The following is a 17,940-nucleotide window of genomic DNA, read 5'->3' as shown; positions in this document are numbered from 1 at the left end:
GATTTGCCCCGTCTACGTCCAACCCCTTGAGATATTCCTCATCGCGGACACGGGTCTCAAATGCTTGGACTTTTTCTCCTACCTTCCCTGCACGAAAAAGGATCCATATCTGGCAGTGGAAGTTCGTTTCATTGAGGTCGCAGTTGCGACCGTACACTTCTATAGATTCTCCCACTGGGATTATTTTCACCAGATCCCCGCAGACTATGCTAAGCCGTAGAAGAGCTATGGTAGTACATTGGACGGGGATCAGAACAATGGGTCTATCAGAATTATTATGGATCCCCGCAGACTTAGGCGGCCGGAGCCCTGTTTCAAATCGCAAGTAAAAGATTTGTCAATAATCCTGCTCTTGGATCCCGTCTACCTGTTAAGTTTCATGACAGTGTCCACCAAACATATATCATATATCACTTATAGTCTCCTCTCAATTGTAATTAAACGCATGAGACATATTCTAATGGTGCAACACGTTCATTAACATGAAGATAATGTAGATATGACCCTGAGTTCATAGTACGGCAGTAGTAACTAGAATCTCATCTCGTGCAAAGTGGTGTGTAATGTCTAGTTAACGCCTACTTCATGTGAAATCTATTAGTAATTAAACTAAATTCGTGAATGTCCAACGTGCACCCATAAATATTTAATCCCCTATATGCATCTAGGATGTACGTGTATGTTTAGATTCATGTTTCTATGTCTAGTTCAATGTTTTGTAAATTTATGAAATGTATTATCTTGGAATGATAGATACATTTATGAGTTATTTAAGATTACTAGTCATGTACAAGCCTATATAAAATCAAGTATGGTAATCATTTCTTTAAAGAAAAGAAAAATAAAAGAAAAAGCCTATTTGTCTCCTTTTCTTAATTAGAGTCGAGTTTACTGAATTTGAGTGTTCCACCTTCAAAATTATTCTATGAAAACCATCATGGCAGAAAGGTGTCCATGAAAAACTGGTCTATAGCTAGAGCTTATTAAGTTAAGGAAATCCATAGCAAATTCTTGGAATCGGCAGACAATGTGAATTCAGTTTATTGTCAGAAAGATAGAAATTTTCTCATGTGCAATCGTTATCTTGAAATCATAATCCCTTACCTAAAACTGCTCTTATTATTTGCGAAGCCCAGGATTGAGCGGTCTCCAACATTGAACCCATCCCAATAGGAGCAGTAGAATAGAGAGAAGCACAAGGTGCCGAGCCACCAGCGGAGAAGGAGTGGATTTCTTCACGCTACTTCTGCAGTGGGAAAAATTGTCCAAAAAATCTTAAATTTATTATACTTTGGTCAATTCAATTCTAAGCCTTTCAAATTTACCAATTGGGTCAAAAATATTTTTATGTTTTTCAATTGAGTACACTCAGTCAATTTTAGCAGAAAATCGCTAACATGGATACCAATTGTTTTATGTGGCATGGCTAATACTGATGTAAATAATTTTAAAAATTTTCTTTAAAATTTTGAGTTTTTTATAATTTTTCTTCTTTTTTTCTTTTTTCCTTTTCTTTCTTTTTCTTCCTAGCTCGGCAAGGGCTAGCCAACCCTCATTGGTCACTAGGCGAGGGCTTCACGGCCCTCGCCAGTCGCCAACCCTCGCTTGTGACCACGCTAGCATCCCTCAAAGGATTTGGTAGGAAAAAAAAATTCAAATTTTATAGAAAAAATTTACAAAAATGTGTCCATGTTAACACCAACAATCCTATTTGGCACCATGGGAGTCCATGTCACTTATTTCCGATTAAAATAGGCCAAATGGACTCAATTGGTAAAATGTAAAAAAATTTAGTCCTCAATTGGCAAAACTAGAATGTTTAGAGCTAAATTGGCTAATTTTTGGGCAATTTTATTTTTCCATTACACAATGCAAACCTACTTCTTTTACAATGGAAGCATAGTTTAAGGTCCACATAATATTTATTCAATACATGCAAGAAGCACTTTTGTTGCGCCCCGATCCTCAGGCATGCACTCATCCCTCACCTTGGTCGATTACTAGCAACGTCTCAGGACACATCACCGACCCTTTCATTTTAATATGTATGCGGAAGCAAATAAAATAATCCCAAGACAATAAAACAATGGGATAGAAAAGTATGGCTATATTTTTCACAACTGAAAAACCACAACCACACTTTTATACAAGGCAAACCTCATAGTATATATTACAATACTATTAACAAGAGTCTTATCTATCTTATAACAGTTCACACTCAGGGTTTGCAAAACGGGATGAGGTCTCAGTCTTCATCCGGGTCATACTCCGAATCATTCTCAAAATCCTCCTCGGACCCCTCCTCCGATTCCTCATCAAGGTCCTCCTCTTCGGGTTCTTCCTCCTCCTCAGGTTCCTCCTCCAGGTTCTCTTCTAGGTACACCTCTTATTGTTCGACCTCTCCTTCTTCCATGCTCCAGCTGGAGTCTATTGTTGATTGCTTGGGAGAGTCGGGGTCACTCTTGAGCTTAGGGTCTTTAGCATCAGTCACTGCTCCGTCCTTGGGATCTATGATCCCTTCTTCGAATGCTGCCTCTAAGACAAATAGAGGCACATCACCCTCTGGTATCGGACCTTTTCTTCATCCATCATGGTAGTGACGATACCACGATCGATACTCGTGGTATCTCAAGTCATCTCTACCCACATCAATCCAGACGGTTGATTTCACCAACACATACTCTAGACCTCTCGAGTGGGAGTGTATCGAGAAGTGGTACCCTATCTTGGTGATCCCCTCGGTTATACCAAAATGCATGGGAGGACAAGGAGGTGAAGGTGTTGCCATCTAAGGACCTGAAATGTTATCCCATAACCGGGATGAGACTACTTCTCAGCAAGTTCTACCCCCTAAGACTCGATTAGGAAGCCAATCCACCTTAAGGCTGCCTAAGCATAACACGAGTCAGAGGACTTACCTTGGCCTTAATTTCATTCATGCAAGTCAGTTTAATTCATAACTACTAACAAACATAGCACCCAGTCAAAACAGATCGAATCATCAATCAATCAACCTCGTCGTTTACATGTTAGTCAAACCATTTCCCGATCATTTTAATCAATACTATACATTTTCCATGACGATGTATATATCTAATCACCAAGCCATGTGCATTCTCTAAGGTGACATACTTAGTCACCGAGCCACGTGCATTCTCTAAGGCGACATGTCTAATCACCAAGCCTCGTGCATTCTCTAAGGCAACGTACTTAATCACCGAGCCACATGCATTCTCTAAGGCGATATACCGAATCATCAAGCCACGTGCATTCTCTAAGGTGACGTACTAATCACCGAGCCCCGTGCCTTTTAAATGCGATGTATATAATCCACAAGTCACGTGCATTCTCTAGGACGACACTCTTGGTCTCCGAGCCACGTAATACAACTTTTTTTCTCACCACTTTATATAGCCCACTAAAATATTGATGGCGATATAGACTGACGCTCAGTTTTTTGCCAATCCATTGCTAAAATTAAATAATTTATGAATAAAATCCTAAAATCATATTTAAATCAATTCAGCATGATTTAATGCTTAAATAAATAAACGGACTGCACCACAATAATCAGCATAAAATTTCAGTCGTTGGCTATCCCAACCTAATTTCCAGAAATAATTAATTAATTAATTATGTAAATTATTAAATAAATGCAATAAATCCAATTTAGACCCGTAATGCTTAATTGGAAACTGAGACGAGCCCGGCATATTACCGAGACTCGTTCAATAAATACTATAACATATTTCCTTGCTAACTGCACTATCCATTGATAAGTCTTTAATTTAATTACTCTAATCTAATCTATTCACCTAATTGCACTTAATTAAATCTAATCAACCCCTAAGCATCATTAGCATGCTAAGCGAGGTTTAGTGAGCAAAACTCACTTGATTAACAAACGGGTCGAATCAAACCAATAGGAACGTCGCGGGGGACGATTCTTCTCAAAGCGAGCCTAGGTTTCGAGGCCCGGAACCGCCTCAAATCGAGTCTGGAACAATGCTGGAAACCCACTGTTTTCCCCCTCTAATTTGAGCTGCAAACAAGAGAAAACAAAGTTGAATTGGCGGCATAAGACCGGTAGAGGCGGGCGATTAGTTCAGTGGGGCAAGCGGTGGTCGGACGGGGGCTTACGATAGCCAAAGCTGGTCGGAAAAGCTCCTGGGATGCACAAACAACAGGCTGGGACAGCGTAAGGGAGGCGAACGTGCGCGGGCAGCGTTCGCTAGCAGTAGCGCGGCAAGGCGGCAAACGACAAGGCGTGCAGCATGCGGTCCTTCTCTAGCTTCTGCTGGAGTGCGAAATGGAGAGGAATGGGGAAGCAAAGCTGGTCAGCAGCCTTGGAGAGAAGCAAGAGGTGGAGGGGGCCACCATGGCCAATTTCTTCCAAGTCATTGTCCCTTGACCCATCCTACACCACCCACACTTCCCGGCTGTCCATAGGCCACCAAGGCTCACCTTTACAACTTGGAAATGGTCCATTTTGGCTAGGCCATGGGGGAGCTATGAATTTGACACCATTCTCTCTCAATTAAACTTGATTTCCTCTTCGATTCAATCCCATATGGCCTTTACAAATTCAATTGACACTTCAATGCCCCAATTGATATTTTTCATCACCTATGGATCCATTTTGCATCCAAATTTCGTGACCAAAAACGATTCCGGCATTTTACGAACAAAAACAATTATATGTCGACTTTTTCCCAAAAAGTCTCGGGTTGCAGAAAAATCTTTTGAGACTGAGTCGACGTTCCTAAAATTTATTGTAACATGACAGAATCTTCAATGTTTGAAATCGGACATGAATTCGCGGTTAATTTCACTAGGGCGCGTTTTTAGCGTGACCTAGGCTACCGGATAATTTTTGGAGATTTAGTGCAAATAACTCGTGGTCAATTTTTTTCGAGCCACAATGAACCCACTTGACACATTGGCGACTCTCGATTGTCATGAAAATCTCGAGGATTCAAATACAGACACAGGGTACCAAAACGACAAAAGAATCAATCTAAGGCCGGTCAACGAGAATTTTCTAATTTAGTGGTGTCACCCACAATTAGCCACACATCTCAGTCGAATCAACCTATCTTTAATCTCATATCGATTTTTAACTATGCCGTAATGGCCTCTAAAGATGAGCACAGTTAAGAAGTCGATTCATGGTCAAATTCTCAACTTTATTACATTAAAATTCCTTAATAGCTTCCATGAATAGTCTAGTTATCTCAAGAGTGATCAGCTCTGAGAACAGCCCTATAGGCGTGTCAATGAAATGCTCGGTTTATTTAATAGAAAACAAAGTGAAAATCTTGGATGTCACAATTTTCAAACGGAAAATCAACTAGGCAACATCTACGTAGTTTGACCCCGACATGATCGAATTACTAGTCTACATGCGTGTAACATAATGTAAAAATCACACTAATCATACGTAACTGCATCGATGACAACAGTGAATTTGGGAGAAACCATATAGCATTGCAGCCGAAAATATCAAAAGCAGCAGCAGTGTCAAATAACACATGGAGTAGCCTTGATTGATTCTAAATCTATAGGGATTGTTCCGTTGCTGCCCCGTCGCTTGGGCATTAGCATTGTTCTGTTGCTGTGGCACCGCTTCGGCGTTAGCATTGTTCTATTGCTCTACCGTTGCTTGGGCATTAGCATTGTTCTGTTGTTGCACCTTCAAATTGGCAAGATGTACCCTCAGTTTGTCGTGAAGATCGCAGTTGAGGGCCATATTTTCGTAGTACTTCAGTGACATACGGATGTTTACCAATACCGCAAGGGAGTTGTAAATGGAGGCCAGTAAAGAGAGGGCGTAAAAAGTCCATTTCAGTTTACACCTGATCGTTTCCGAGGACGTCGGCATAGAAGAAAAAACAATACCTTGGAAGACGAAGTACGAGATCCATGAATTCCCGAGTCCCTACGATGCGGTTCGAGATAAGCTTTTGTAGACTCTAATTGGCCTCTGTAAGTTGGTCCATGCTCTTCTCTAAAATTTCTGGGCTTGCCATTTCTGATTCTGCAGTTGGGGTCGGCGATTCGAATTCTCTCTATTTGTAGGTGTTTATGTAGGACTTAGGACTAATGAGTGACAGAGTTGAAAATAGGAAGAGCGTCTTTAGTATTGCCATTATGATGTATACCGGCATATATATAGGTTGGAACACCAATGTGTAGGCTCCATTGAATGAGCTACTCCAATACTAGGGGTTGAGACGTAGTCATTTTTAAGCATATAGAAATTAGGATTTCCGGGAATGTGCGCCAATTTTGTGCCAAGGAACATGTGGAGTGCGTTAGACAGCTCATTGTCCTCGCTTTTCAACTTGTTGTTCACCACAAATAATTTGAATGATTCAAAACAAGAATTAATTGAAGAGTGTGTCAGTAAACTAAGAGGGAAACGTTCTTCGTCTAGGGTTTTATTCAGAGTCAAATATTAATTCCAGGAATTAACCTAAAACTAATCCAAAGGGCAGTAAAAAGATGAGAAGCTCTCAAGCTGGCGACCGAGTCCCTGTTCACGCAATTTCTTCTTCGGTTGATTCCAGGTGGTTTGACCGATAGTTGAGGCTGCCGTTTGGCAGCGAGAGACGCCTTCGGTCACTCTTCAAAACCCCCCGAAGTTTCTCCCTGGTACGTCGTTCTTTTGGGCCGATTATGGAGGAGATAGATTAGGGTTTTGTCCCGATTCCCGCTGCTGTTTCTTCTTCGTTGTTCTTTGTGATGGCCTCGGCTTCGGCTCAGGCCCATTGTCTTGATGAAGGGCCGAGTGCGTCTGCTCCGGTTCCCCAAAAATATGGCCATTCTTCCTATGATGATTCGTCTAAGAAAGATAAGGGGCATATGTCCCCGATTTATCCTGTCCCGACAGAAACAGACCGCCTGGGTACTGCTCATGGTCTTGCTGGTTTGCGAGAGGAGAGTAGAGACAAGTCCGGTGTTGTTGTTAATGAGAACACGGGTGGTGATTCCCAAAAGGAAACTGCTGCTCGTGCTCGCTCCTCTCGCACTACGGTTGGGCCGAGAGGTAGAAGCAGAGGCAGATCAGGCTCTAAAGGCCCTCAGAGAGCTATCTCAAGGAGCTCAAATTTACACTCTTGGGCGAGTGTCGCGGTAGCCAAAGTGGCCTCTAAGGGATACGACCTTGAGTTCTTCCCTCCAACTTATGTTAATAACAGGCCGATAGTTGAAATGACAGAGGAAGACCTCCAAGCTGCTGACCCAAAACTGCAAGAATGTCTCGTGGGATACTACATAGGTAGGAGGATACCTTTTGTAGTTACTGAAGCAGCTTTTAAAAAAGCTTGGGGATCTAACTTGGCTGAAGTCATGGCAATTGGGAAGGGGTTTTTCTTCTTTCATATTCCGGACAGGGAATTTCAAAGGAAGGTGCTGGAAGGAGGGCCCATCACCGTCTCCAAGGTGTCGCTAGTTCTTCAGCAATGGAGACCGGATTTTGAGCTGAGGAAAGATGCTCACCTCACGGTTCCTATATGGGTTAGACTCATAAATCTCCCTGCTGCTTGTTGGTCTTCACAAACTATAAGCAAAGTTGCTAGTGCTGTAGGTAAACCACTATATGTAGACCTGAAAACAGAGCAGATGAAAATGCTCACTTATGCTAGAGTTTGTGTAGAAATCATAGCTAAGCAGCCTCATTGTCAGTTCGTCGAGGTGGCACATCAAGGCAAATCTTGCCTGGTTGAAATAGAATATGAATGGAAGCCTACGGCTTGTGCAAGTTGTGGTATCTTCGGCCATAAATGCAATTCTGTTAATGCTCAATCTTCTGCTAATCAGTCCCGATAGCCTTTGAATGAGAGAACCCCGCTCGCTGCAGTATCCTCGCCGCCCGCCGCCCTGTTCCTTCTCGGCAAGTGCGGGCCGGTGACAAGACACGAGATAACCCCTCTATGTTAATTTCGATTCAGGTCTTCTAGTAAGAGAGGACCCTTGGAGACCTCACAAAGACACTAATCTTGCTGAGAATCTTCCACCTGCTACTAGTACACCTACTGTTTCAATTTTTGTATGCGAAGGAAGCCAGGATCTGGTTTGCTCTGCAAGTATACCTCCGGTTCTTACTGAACCAGGTTGGAAGCAAGTCTCGAATAAGAAAAATCGGGTTAACAAAGAAGCTGCCTCCTTCAGGTTGAAAGGTGCTGCCTCGGGAAAATCTGGTACTGGTTCTGTGCCTCGAGGCATTAAAGGTTCCTTACCTAAAGCCGTTGATGGCTCTTCCTCTCTAGCAAAAGCCAAGGCTGTTCATCCTCCTTTGAACTTGGCTGAGTGTTCTGATGAGATTGACAATCCCAGTCCTTATGATGGTGTGGATAATGAAGACTTGCTCTCGGTTGGCTGTCCCTCACCGAAAGGCCTCCCCTTGAAGGCTCCTGTTGAGACGTTATAAGATAAACTACTGTTATTATGCCCGGATCACCCACCTTCGGTGGCTCCTATTTCGACTACTGGTCGGAAAAGGACCACTAAAAAGAGGTAACCCTCTCTCTCTCACTCTCCATTGTAAATATGTACATAGGCATTTGGAATATAAGAGGCCTTAATGGTCTTCTCAGGCGGGCTGAAGTTAGGAAGTTTGTCTCTAAGCACAATCTTTGTTTTATTGGTCTTATTGAGACGAAAGTCTCGAACCGATTTCGATTCCATCTCCTCCTCCTTGTTAAATGGCTGGAATTGGGTTGCGAATTATGAATTCTCACCTCAAGGCAGAATCTGGGTAGGTTGGAACCCGGAGTACGTTAATTTTGAAACTTTGGCGATCAACGACCAAGCCGTACATGGTCGATTGAGGATTAACTTTTCTGGTATGATCTGTTGCGTCTCTGTAGTTTATGGGGAGCATACTTTTATTCGTCGTCGGCTTCTCTAGGAGGACCTACTACGCATGAACAATCTTCTGCAGGAGTCAGCTTGGTTGGTGGCCGGAGACTTCAACGCCTTAAAGGATCCCTTCAACCGGTTCGGTGGTTTTAATACCTAGATTCCATACTTTGATGAATTTGCTAATTGCTTAGCTCAAACTGAATTAGAAGATCTCATGTATGTTGGCCTTCGTTTCACTTGGTCGACGTCTGCTGGTGCGACTAGAAAGATGAGGAAGATTGATCGGGTGTTGGTCAACACTAAATGGAATATGGATTTCTCCTTCTCGGAGGCCTCATTTTTTAACTCGGGTATCTCTGACCATTCGCCCATGGTAGTCAGAGTTCTCAACCCGGTGATCACAAGGAGGCCTTTCAAGTACTTTGATTATTGGGCAAAGCACCCGAACTTCACCTCCATCGTTCAACATGTCTGGGATTCGTCGGTTGATGGTTTCTCCATGTACAGGCTTGTGTCCAAACTAAAAATGCTGAAAGGTAGACTCAAGCAGCTCAATAGAGAGGTATACTCGAATATTTCACTGAGGACGGATGAAGCTAGAGAAGCCCTTCGGGTTGCACAGCTTGATCTTCAACTTAATCCGAACAATTCTGAGTTGGCTGATCTAGAGAAGGTGCACCGTAGACTCTTCGTGGACTTGCGCATAAATGAAGAATTGTTCTACAGACAAAAGTCAAGAGTCCGGTGGCTTAAAGAAGGGGATCGAAATACTAAATTCTTTCATCTTTCGGTTAAAAAAAGACAACTTAGAAATAGAATCCTCTCTGTTAAAAACTCCTCGGGGGATTTCATCACGGACATTGACTTGGTTCCGCAAGTCTTTGTCTCTTACTTTGCGGATCTTCTTGCTCCTCAAGTGTCCCTCACCAAGCCTTCCTTGCAAGAATTAAAGGAGTTTATTCAAGACCGTTGTCTATGGACCAGGTTAGCTCTCTTTCTAGCCCGATTCTTGACACCGAAATTCGAGATACTCTATTCTCTCTTCCAAGAGGCAAAGCTCCTGGCCCAGATGGTTTTATAGCAGAATTCTTTAAGAGCAACTGGGATATTGTTGGCTCGTCCGTGATAGAGTCAGTCAAGGAATTCTTCTCTTCTGGTTGTCTCTAGAGAGAGGTAAATAACACTATCCTCGCCTTGGTACCTAAAATGCCGAATGCGTGTGCGGTTTCTAATTTTAGACCCATTGCCTATTGTAATACTATCTATAAGATTATTACCAAGATTTCGGCTAATCGACTTGCTGTTGTCTTGAGTGATGTGGTTGATCCTTCCCAGAATGCTTTTATAAAGGGAAGAAGGATTAGGGATAATATTTTGATGGCACAGGAGCTCTTTGCCGGTTTTCACCTAGACCCGTATCTCCCTAAATGTGCTATCAAAGTAGATTTCCAAAAAGCATATGACACCATTGACTGGGATTTCCTTCAGCTTACTCTTGTGGCTTTTGGTTTTCCTGATTCTCTAATCCGGCTGATCATGGTTTGTGTACGGACTCCGAAATACTCTATTTCAATCAATGGAGAACTGCATGGTTTTTTCACTGGTGGGCGGGGCCTTCGTCAAGGCGACCCTATGTCTCCTTATTTGTTCACCCTAGTGATGGAGGTGTTCTCAGGAATCTTGAGTGCTTGCACTTCACTCAAGGAATTCAAGTACTTTTGGAGATGCAAAGCGGTCAAGCTTTCTCACCTCTTTTTCGCAGATGATGTCTTTCTTTTTAGTCAGGCTGATCGGGTGTCCATTACCATGCTAAAAAAAGGCTTGGATTTATTCTCTTCTTGGAGCGGTTTGGTTCCAAATAAGAACAAGAGTGAAATTTTCATTTCAGGCGGCTGTCCTTCTCTACGTAACTACATTTTAGTGGCTTTTGGTTTTCAAGAAGGAAAGCTACCGGTGCGATATTTAGGAGTGCCTATCATCTCCTCTAGGCTTGGGAAAATAGATTGTATTGCCCTGATTGATCGGATCACAGCTAGGGCCCAATCTTGGGCTCATCGTTTTCTTTCTTTTGCTTCTGGAAGATTGCAAGCGATTAGGGTCGGTCTTACATTCCATCCAAGCTTTCTGGTCAAGTGTCTTTACCTTGCCGGTTTCGGTCCTTGATAGTATTGAAAAATTTTTTAGGCAATTCTTATGGAAAGGAGCCACCCTCGGTAGGGGAGGGGCTAAGGTTTCGTGGGATGATATCTGCTTTCCAAAGATGGAGGGAGGCCTCGGTATTCGAAAATTGAAAGACTGCAACAGAGCAGCGATGATGAAATACATTTGGATTCTTTTCACAGATAAAGAATCCTTATGGTGCTGTTGGATTCACTCCAATTTTTTAAAGAGGATAATTTTTGGATCGCCTCATCTCCTAAAGTTTGCTCATGGGCCTGGAAAAAAATCTTGCAACTAAGAAGAGATTCTCGGCTTTCCTTCCTTTGGAAAATTGGTAACGGACTTTCGGTATCCTTATGGTTTGATCATTGGCACCCGAAGGGCCCATTTGATCTTCTTATTCCAAATCATCTCATTCAGAACTCGGGCCTTCCTAAGCATGCGGTTGTGGCTGATCTCCTTTCACCAATGGGCTATTCCTTTCGATCTCTTCTAGGAAGTTGGGGACTCTCCATCCCGACGCTATCCTTAGACCCGGACCTTTTCTCTTGGCGTTGGCATCCATCCGGTTCCTTTTCGGTGGGTTTGGTCTAGGACCACATCAGGGTTAAGAAAAGTCGAATTCCTTGGGCTTCTCTTATCTGGAATAAAGACATTGCACCCAGGTTCCAATTCAATTTATGGTTGATAGCTAGAAATCGTCTGCCTACTCAGGAACTTCTTCTTTCTTATGGTAGGATTGATTTCGCTACCTGTGCTTTCTGTAATGAAGTTCCTGATTCCATTGATCACCCTTTTTTATTGCCACACATCGGCGTCTATTGCCTTCTTTTGGGCAACTCGTTGCAACCTCCTTGGCGCCCTAGGACTTGGGTGGAGAATCTCCAATGGGCTATGTCTTTTCTTAATGGCAAAGATTTCTTTCACAGTATAGCTCGCTTTTCTTTTGCTGCCATGTGCTACATTATTTGGAAGAAAAGGAATGCCATCATCTTTCGTGGGGAAACGGTGGCTGCTACTGCACTAAAAAATCATATTGTCAAGATTGTCAAGGATAAAGCCATCACTTTCTCAAATGTCCCGGATATCCCAATAAATAGAAGACTTCAGAGAAGTTGGGGTTTCGACCCCTCCATCTTTGCTGATCACTCGACATTACTTAGCTCCGGAAGTGGAAGCTCTGTGCGGTCCCGTTTCAAGCCTTTTGGCTCACCGGTTCTCGGCCCTCTCCTTATCTTTGAGGGGTTTAGTGCCTTGGTGTTTTTGTGTGACCTCTTCGGTCTTTTGTTCTCTGTTGTTGCTATTTTGTTTCGGCTCCCTCCACTCTGCTTGCTGTTGCAATTAGAGTGTAAGTCTTGGAGCCGTCTGTTTGTTCTTTTGTCCAAGCTATAAAATTCTTTACCTTTACCTAAAAAAAAAATATTAATTCCAGGAAAAGAAACATGTCAAGTCACCTATTTTCTGACCACAAAGTTCACCCCGTTTTTTGGTCCAGCAATTGATAAATAGGTCTTCCGCTCCAGCGGCGGAAAAAGAAACATGATTACAGAGGAGTCGTCTTTTTCATAGCTTCATATACCTTATTATCGTACATACAACATACGTGTAGAAGATGTGTTTCCTTAATATTGATTCCATAATTCCATAGAACATATCCCCCGTTAATTTTGTCCTGATTAATAAGTATTACATATTGCTTTTGCCATATCATCAGCTATGGTGGTTATAGAGTTCACACTGTCTTCCATGAGATTACAAGTTTGAGGCATGTCATGAATAGATCTTTAGCCAGCTTCTGACTTGGGCATTTGCTACCTCATGTAAAAATATGTCCTGATTAACTTGCAGCTTTGTGTATTACATACTGGTTTTGCTATATGCTTAGGTATGGTGGTAAAGAGGTCACCAGTTTGCACATATTGTGAACAAACCTCTAGTCATTTTGTGCCTTGTGTATTTGCTACCACATGTGAACATATTTCCTAACTTTTAGCAAGCCCTACGGTCATCAGCTCATACAGATTAAGGCTACATTTGGTCTTCCATACATTTTTACCGGATAGGATAAGGTCAGATAAGATAAGGATATGATAAAATTTGAAATCTTCTACGTGGTGTTTGATAACGTCTAGATAAAAAAAAAAAAAAAAGATCCAAATAAATATTACCCAACTGAGCGTTTGAAATACATCGACATTCTCACTCGACCCACCTCTCTCGCTTTTTCGCTCTCATGGTTAGTGGTCAAGGAAAATGAGACATCACAGACCATCATCATCTTCATCCTTTAGTAAGGGCAGGAGGTTAACGATTCCACATCTGGTGTGCACTACTGCAATTCCCTGTTTTCTCGCTCTAGATGCTCAATGTTCCTTCTTTGCAAGTCGCCTTTTGGATTAGTACTCTGAAATCAATACTTGAGTCCACAACTGAACTCAAATCCTTTGTTTCTTCTCTGAGATTCTGCTCCGAAATAAAGTTAAAACATACCATCACCCAAAATTGAAAATCAAAGGAAAATATATAACTCGCGACTTGGTTTCCTCAAGAACTTGTTGACAACGCAGAACAAAGTACTGAAAAAGGACGGACATAGACCCATAAAGTCCCGGCAAATAGAATCTAGATTACATTAAACAACCCCGTGTCGATGACCCATCATCACCAAATTAATGAGTTGTAAAGACGAACCGTCCCCGATGAGCCCATCAATTTAACCCATCACCATCCTTTTATTCAGATGAAAGCAAGAGCGGAGGATGATTGAAAATAAGAGCAACGTTCATCGAAATTCTCGATGATAGGCGCCAAAAAATTTTCACAAATAGAATGGGTTCTTCTGCGAGGAAAAAAAAAAGAGATCTGAAACTTGTTGGAGGAAGTCAACTCTTTGGATGGCTGCGCGTGACGAAGCTAGAAGCAACAGTTTAGACAATCGCATTTGAGGTCAAGGACGGTGATGTTGAGCCGACAACAAGAAGAGAGATCGACTAAGAGGTGTTCATCTGGTGTGGACGAAGTCGAGCGGTGAGTAGCAAAGCGAGTCCATCGGGTTTTTCTCCTTTTTTTCTGTTTCTTTTTTCCTTAGATTTTCCATAAGGTGGGGATTTTTTGTCCATCTAGATACATTCAAATCTAGTGTTCTCCCAAACACCAGATATTATCCTATGCAAAATTATATTCGGTCCTCCAAACGTAGCTTAAGTAATAATGACTTAAACAAAATCTTTCGTAAGGAGTGTGAAACTCTCATGTTAACACCCAGAAAGGTATATGCACTATTACGCCTCTCTACATTGTCTGTCTTATAAGAAAAAAGAGATCTTTGTCTTTTTTACGAGAACTTATTTTTAGGCTTGTTAAAATTTATCACGAAGCCTCTATAATGTTATCTCTTCTGTCAACAGCATTCATCTCACTTTTAATATTTTCCATTGTAACATTTCATTGAGTTAGGCGATAGAAAAGGACAATAAGTAATGCAGATGGCGTACATGCTTCCTCCCAAGTATCTTGCAGACTCGCACGAATGCACTGTCAAACTGGCTATGGTCTTGTCACTGTTCGCCCCAACGTATGTCTCTTTGCGCTCAGAAACGAAGAGAAAAAGAAAAGCCCCACGAATTAATGAATCCCACCTGTGGGTTTCGATTTTCTTATTCAGAAGCAGTCAACCGACTTGAGAAATAACAATGTCAGGAATATTTTCCACAGATTCCTATATCTCGCTCTTGGGTTTCGATTTGTCATTTTCGACGAGGAGCGCAAGAATGTTCGGCGAAGGAATTGGCAAGGAATACTAAAATTAATTGACCAAGCTCTTCCCCAAGTGACCTGCACAACAGGCCATGTGCACGTTATGTTCTCTAGACAACCGAAGGAGTCGGGCATTCCATTTTAGTTATTTTCACTACTTTTTTTAATCCAAATTTGCTCTCTCTCTCTCTCTTAATTAATTGACCAAGCTCTTCCCCAAGTGATCTGCACAACAAGCCATGTGCAAGTTATGTTCTCTAGACAACCGAAGGAGTCGGGCATTCCATTTAGTTATTTTCACTACTTTTTTTAATCGAAATTTGCCTCTCTCTCTCTCTCTCTCTCTCTCTCTCTCTCTCTCTCTCTCTCTCTCTCTCTCTCTCTCTCTCGATCGAGAGAGAGAATATCATTAATCAAATATAGATATAGAAGTTTTTTTTTTTTGGTGAAGAAAAAAAAATTGGTGAAGAATATAGATATAGAAGTTGCTAATTAGAGTTAGGATTAATACCATAAAAAATCCCAAATTGGTACACCGATAATAAATTTACTCTAAATTAATTTTTGTCCATTTAAAACCCTATCTATGACAAATTTACCCTTTTTTAATTTTCATTAAACTTTAATGTCAAATTGCTAAATTTGGTAACAAGTATCAATTGACAAGTATACTAGTTTAGAATTTTTTTCCTTCATTTGTCACAAGTATATCGATTTATTGATTTTAAACTTTAATGTCAAATTGCTAAATTTGGTGACAAGTATCAATATGTTGAAAGGTCGGGTTTGTTAGTTTTATTTATGAATATGTATCGAAAATGTTTTCTAAGGAATTATAATTCTCATTCAGAAGTTTGATTTTTTTTTATAATGAAGAATGTACCCATTTGCATATGGATTGACACAATTTTGGACCATCCACTTTAGAAGTGGTACAACATAAAAGCTTTCAAGCTTCAAATACAATCGATTAGCACAAAAATAAAGAACAAAAATACTCAGATCATTCTTAATTTTGAAAGGACAATATCATTCATTTCTCCCTACTACTCTCTTTTCCAAGAGGTAGCTCATAGCTGACTAGATTACACAGAGTGGAAAAAGCAAAATACTTTCTTTTTCCACACCATCCAATATTTTAATTTTGCCTATAACATAAAACACACAGAGTCAAATTAACTGACGATCAATCTCCATTTCTTCGTCTCCCAAGCAAACCACGCACAACCCTTAGACAGCAAAGTTGACGACCGACCGGTACGTCTGTCCGGGCTGCCACCCAGCGGGGATCACGTTGTTGGCAACCAGGGTCTTGCCGGAGTCAAGAGAGGTGAGCTTGATCGAGAATGGGGCGCGCAGCTGGCCTGCGCCATCCAACTTCCAAACCGCGCCCCACGACTGTTGCATTGGAAGCCAAGAGTCAGAGTCTAGAGCCTGCTTCAGGTTGACGGCGCCGAGCTCGCCATCCCCATCCTCGTACTCAATTAGCGCAGCGAAATAGTTGGGGTTCGAGCCGGAGTCAACGTGGAATGCCACCTTCGCGCCGGGGAAATTGCACTTTACTCTGCTTGACATTGTAAATATGTGCACATAAATAGACTTTTAATAAGCAAGTTAGACCATTTGCTGATTAGTATAAGTCTGGTGAAAGCAAAGTTTCTCGTTAATTTAAAGCACTTTTCAATGCGTTTTATCTTCCTTTTTTCCCTCTGCGCGACTGTTAAAATTGGAATTCACTCGAAAGGATCCATAGAGAAAGGATCAACCGTACGGACTTTTGGTATTGAATTTGCAGCACCCCAGCGTTGCGAAGTTCATCGGCCTTGCCGGAGCTCGCCATGGCTCCAAAAGCCGTGCCGCTCAAATCGAAGTGAGCAGATTCAGCGACACAAGGGCCACCAGGGCATTCATCAGTTATAACAACCGTCACCGGGTTCCCGGAACAAGCCGCGTTTTCAGTGCATTTCAACTGAAATTTAATCAACAAGAGCTCAAAAGACTGCACTTCCTAACTACTACTAAATAATCTGTTTCAATAGGACAATATGTACCGAGTCAAATAATCTATTTAAATACGAAGAATTTAAACTACGTTTAATGGGAGTCTAGAAAGCGTGCCGCAGTAGATGTTTTCATGAATTCTATTCCACGATTGTTAATTTAGGAAAAGCATATCTCGTGAACATATATTAACTTTGTCCGTGGCAAATTTTCTCCGATGACGGCGAATATAAAAATAATTCGAGAAACAGTTTTCTAGCAAGAGAGAAACCTGGTAACAAGCTCCACATCCTTTGCCTGATTTGAAAAGAGAAGGCCCTCCTGCGGACACCATTGAAGAGAATGGAGCTTGGGCGACCCCACTCCCATACCCACATGCACCACCTACGTACAAAATATCATACAAAGCATATTATATATAAAATATTATATATGTATGTATAAATATATATGTATATTTGCAGATCAGGTTAAATGCGTAATTACTAGAGTAGTATTGTCTAGCGTTGTACTTGATTCCAGTTTGACCTCTAAGTCTACATGTGTTTGGTACAAAGCGAAAATCAATCACGATTAGGTGATTGACCTAAGCAACTCATATGTCCGAACCGATTTATACTCGAAAGACTTGATAAGTCAATTACTGAAAGGCGTGTGATGAGACCAACGGCGCTTGCGTAAAAAGATCTTTACTCCAGGTGAATCGACCAAATAAAAATATATTGTCATTCCATTACCATCGCTTCCAGCGCCGTTGGGACTCCCGTACCACGTCGCACCTGCCGGCGACCAATCACCGTTGGACTGAACTTTCGAGATGTTAAGCGATTTGGGGTTGAAGCAGTGAGACGAGTTTATGAGGAGAGAAAGGAGAAGGGCGAGAGGGAAGCAAATCGATGGAGATTGAAGAAGCGCCATGTGATTCTCGAGACAATTTGGTCAGGAGTTTGATTTCTTGCACTCAATTTGGGCGCACAACGGACGGGTATTTATAGTCAAATTGAGAGCACAAAATTCCACTAAATCGGAGTCCTTGTCGTCATTGGAGAATTTTCGGCCATAGTTTTTACAATCATTTATTGTTATTTTATATGGTTTGCTCGCACTATAACTTTTCTTGCAAGCTAAGTAATCCGACGCAATGATCTCCGTAACTAT

The 17,940-nt window shown here is 41.7% G+C and overlaps 1 protein-coding gene across 1 annotated transcript; it reads right to left on the bottom strand.

Moving 5' to 3' along the window:
- Positions 1-15,763: 15,763 nt before the first annotated feature.
- On the bottom strand, positions 15,764-17,715 carry LOC104444460 (putative expansin-B2). Its single transcript, XM_010058134.3, has 4 exons — positions 17,520-17,715; positions 17,054-17,166; positions 16,557-16,750; positions 15,764-16,345 (listed from the first exon to the last, which is right to left on the bottom strand). Exons 1-4 carry the CDS (start codon positions 17,698-17,700, stop codon positions 16,012-16,014), a joined length of 822 nt encoding a protein of 273 aa, XP_010056436.2. The 5' UTR covers positions 17,701-17,715; the 3' UTR covers positions 15,764-16,011.
- Positions 17,716-17,940: the final 225 nt, after the last annotated feature.

The sequence above is a fragment of the Eucalyptus grandis genome, chromosome 3, assembly GCF_016545825.1.
Source record: "Eucalyptus grandis isolate ANBG69807.140 chromosome 3, ASM1654582v1, whole genome shotgun sequence".
NCBI classification, from domain to species: domain Eukaryota; kingdom Viridiplantae; phylum Streptophyta; class Magnoliopsida; order Myrtales; family Myrtaceae; genus Eucalyptus; species Eucalyptus grandis.
Note: the sequence above shows the minus strand (reverse complement) of the source record. Positions and strands in the feature narration are given on the sequence as shown.

Excerpts from the sequence above, each read along its gene's own strand:
- LOC104444460 (XM_010058134.3), bottom strand. The coding sequence starts at position 17,700 with ATGGCGCTTCTTCAATCTCCATCGATTTGCTTCCCTCTCGCCCTTCTC. Across the intron at positions 17,167-17,519 it reads CAACGGCGCTGGAAGCGATG|GTGGTGCATGTGGGTATGGG; the intron begins GTAATGGAATGA and ends TTTTGTACGTAG. Across the intron at positions 16,346-16,556 it reads CTGCAAATTCAATACCAAAA|AGTAAAGTGCAATTTCCCCG; the intron begins GTCCGTACGGTT and ends AATGTCAAGCAG.